Source organism: Bison bison, unplaced genomic scaffold (genome assembly GCF_000754665.1).
Source record: "Bison bison bison isolate TAMUID 2011002044 unplaced genomic scaffold, Bison_UMD1.0 scf7180017845325, whole genome shotgun sequence".
In the NCBI taxonomy this organism is placed as follows: domain Eukaryota; kingdom Metazoa; phylum Chordata; class Mammalia; order Artiodactyla; family Bovidae; genus Bison; species Bison bison.
In genome coordinates, this window is record NW_011475898.1 from 9,395 (window position 1) to 10,884 (window position 1,490).

Sequence of the window (1,490 nt, forward strand, 5' to 3'; positions counted from 1 at the left end):
TGGGGCCCGAATGACGCGGGTGGCGTCTCGGAGCACCTGATGGAGGCGGCGGCGATACTCGGCGGCTGAGAGCTGGGCTCCTTCCTGCACCGGGAGCCGCACGTCCCCCCCCAGTGTCCACTCACGGGCCGGGCAGTGGAACCTGCGGGGAGCCAGCCAGGCGGGTGCTGGGGTGGTGGGGCCGGGCTGCCTCGGGAGAGCTGCTCGGAGCTTTGCAGCCCACCGCCACCCCCAGCCGCTACCTCTGCACGTAGGGGTGCTGCAGGGCCTGGGCTGCGCTGAGCCGCTTGTGCGGGGCAAACACCAGGAGTCTCGAGAGGAGGTCCAGGGCATCTGGAGGGGTGTCGGGGGGCAGGAGGGCATCTAGAGTCTGCCTGGGCCTGCGGGAGGACAGCTCGTCAGGGTTTCCAGGGTCTGGCCCCCTGTCCACATCTATGCTCCTTGCTAGGGTTTCAACTTCTACCCGTCCCCCAGTTTCCTGCCCCCTGCATCACCCTCGGGCGCCGAGGAAGGTCGTCAGGCCCCTGATCTCTCTGAGGCCTGGGGCGGCTCCTGCCGCTCTCCCAGAGCCAGCGGGGCCCACCATGGGGTCTCCTCATTTCAGGCTGACCAACAGTTACCCAGTTCAGGACTGTGGTCAGGAGGGCAGGGCCCACGGAGCTGACACTCGCTGGCCCTGAAGGCTGCAGGGAGCACGCTGGGGCCCCCTGAAGCCCCCGCACTCACCGGGACCCCAGGTGCTGCAGAACTGAGATGTTGCAGCCAGAGCCGAGCGCCAGGAGGTCTGGGAGCAAGGGCAGAAGGCAGTGTACTCAGGAGTCAGGAAGGTGGGTGGCCACTGCTTCCGGCCTGTGCAGCAACCTCCTCTGCAGGGCCTTGGCCTCTGGCTCAAACCCCGAAACCAGGTCGCACACCACCCCTAGTGTGCCCACACGTGCACCTGTCCTCACACGCCTGCCTCCTCCACATGCCGCGTGCTCTCGCATGCACGCATGTACCCCCCACCTCCATGGGGAGCGCCTTGCCCCCTCCACCAGAGCAGACTGGGGAGAGAGCAGGGCTCCCACGCTGCCCTCACACCGCCGCCCCCCAGGCAGGAGGGACCACTGCGGGCTGCCCCTCAAGCCGCCTCCACCCATCGCTTCGCTAGCACCGTGTCCGGCCCCTGGCAGCACAGTGTGGCGCTGCCTGTCGCCCCTCCACAGAGCTCGTGCTGTTCCCTGCCCCCGCTGGACCCTTGATGGGCACTGCCTGACCCTCGTGGGCCCCGTGTCCCTGGCAGAAACCCCCAGCAGCCCTCCCCTGGGCCCACCCTGCACAGCTTGCCCCCTCCAGGCTTGCCAAGGCCTCTGGACCCTGCTCATCCCACCTCCCTGCCTTTCCCAGCCCCATCCCCTCCCCGCTGTCCTCCCATGCAGTCCTGATCCATCCCCCCACAGCTGTGTGCCAGCAGCTGCCTGCCCACACACTCACCCTCCTTGGATGGTGGC

General features: G+C 68.3%; 1 protein-coding gene across 1 annotated transcript in view; it reads right to left on the reverse strand.

Moving 5' to 3' along the window:
* Window positions 1–1,490, reverse strand: part of MAPK15 (mitogen-activated protein kinase 15) — a 6,184-nt gene that overhangs the window by 1,266 nt on the left and 3,428 nt on the right. The window contains exons 9-12 of the mRNA XM_010833709.1: window positions 1,474–1,489; window positions 727–784; window positions 243–380; window positions 7–142 (exon numbers count right to left, since the gene is read on the reverse strand). Of these exons, the coding sequence (XP_010832011.1) occupies window positions 7–142; window positions 243–380; window positions 727–784; window positions 1,474–1,489 (348 nt within the window). The remainder of the gene's footprint in view (window positions 1–6; window positions 143–242; window positions 381–726; window positions 785–1,473; window position 1,490) is intronic.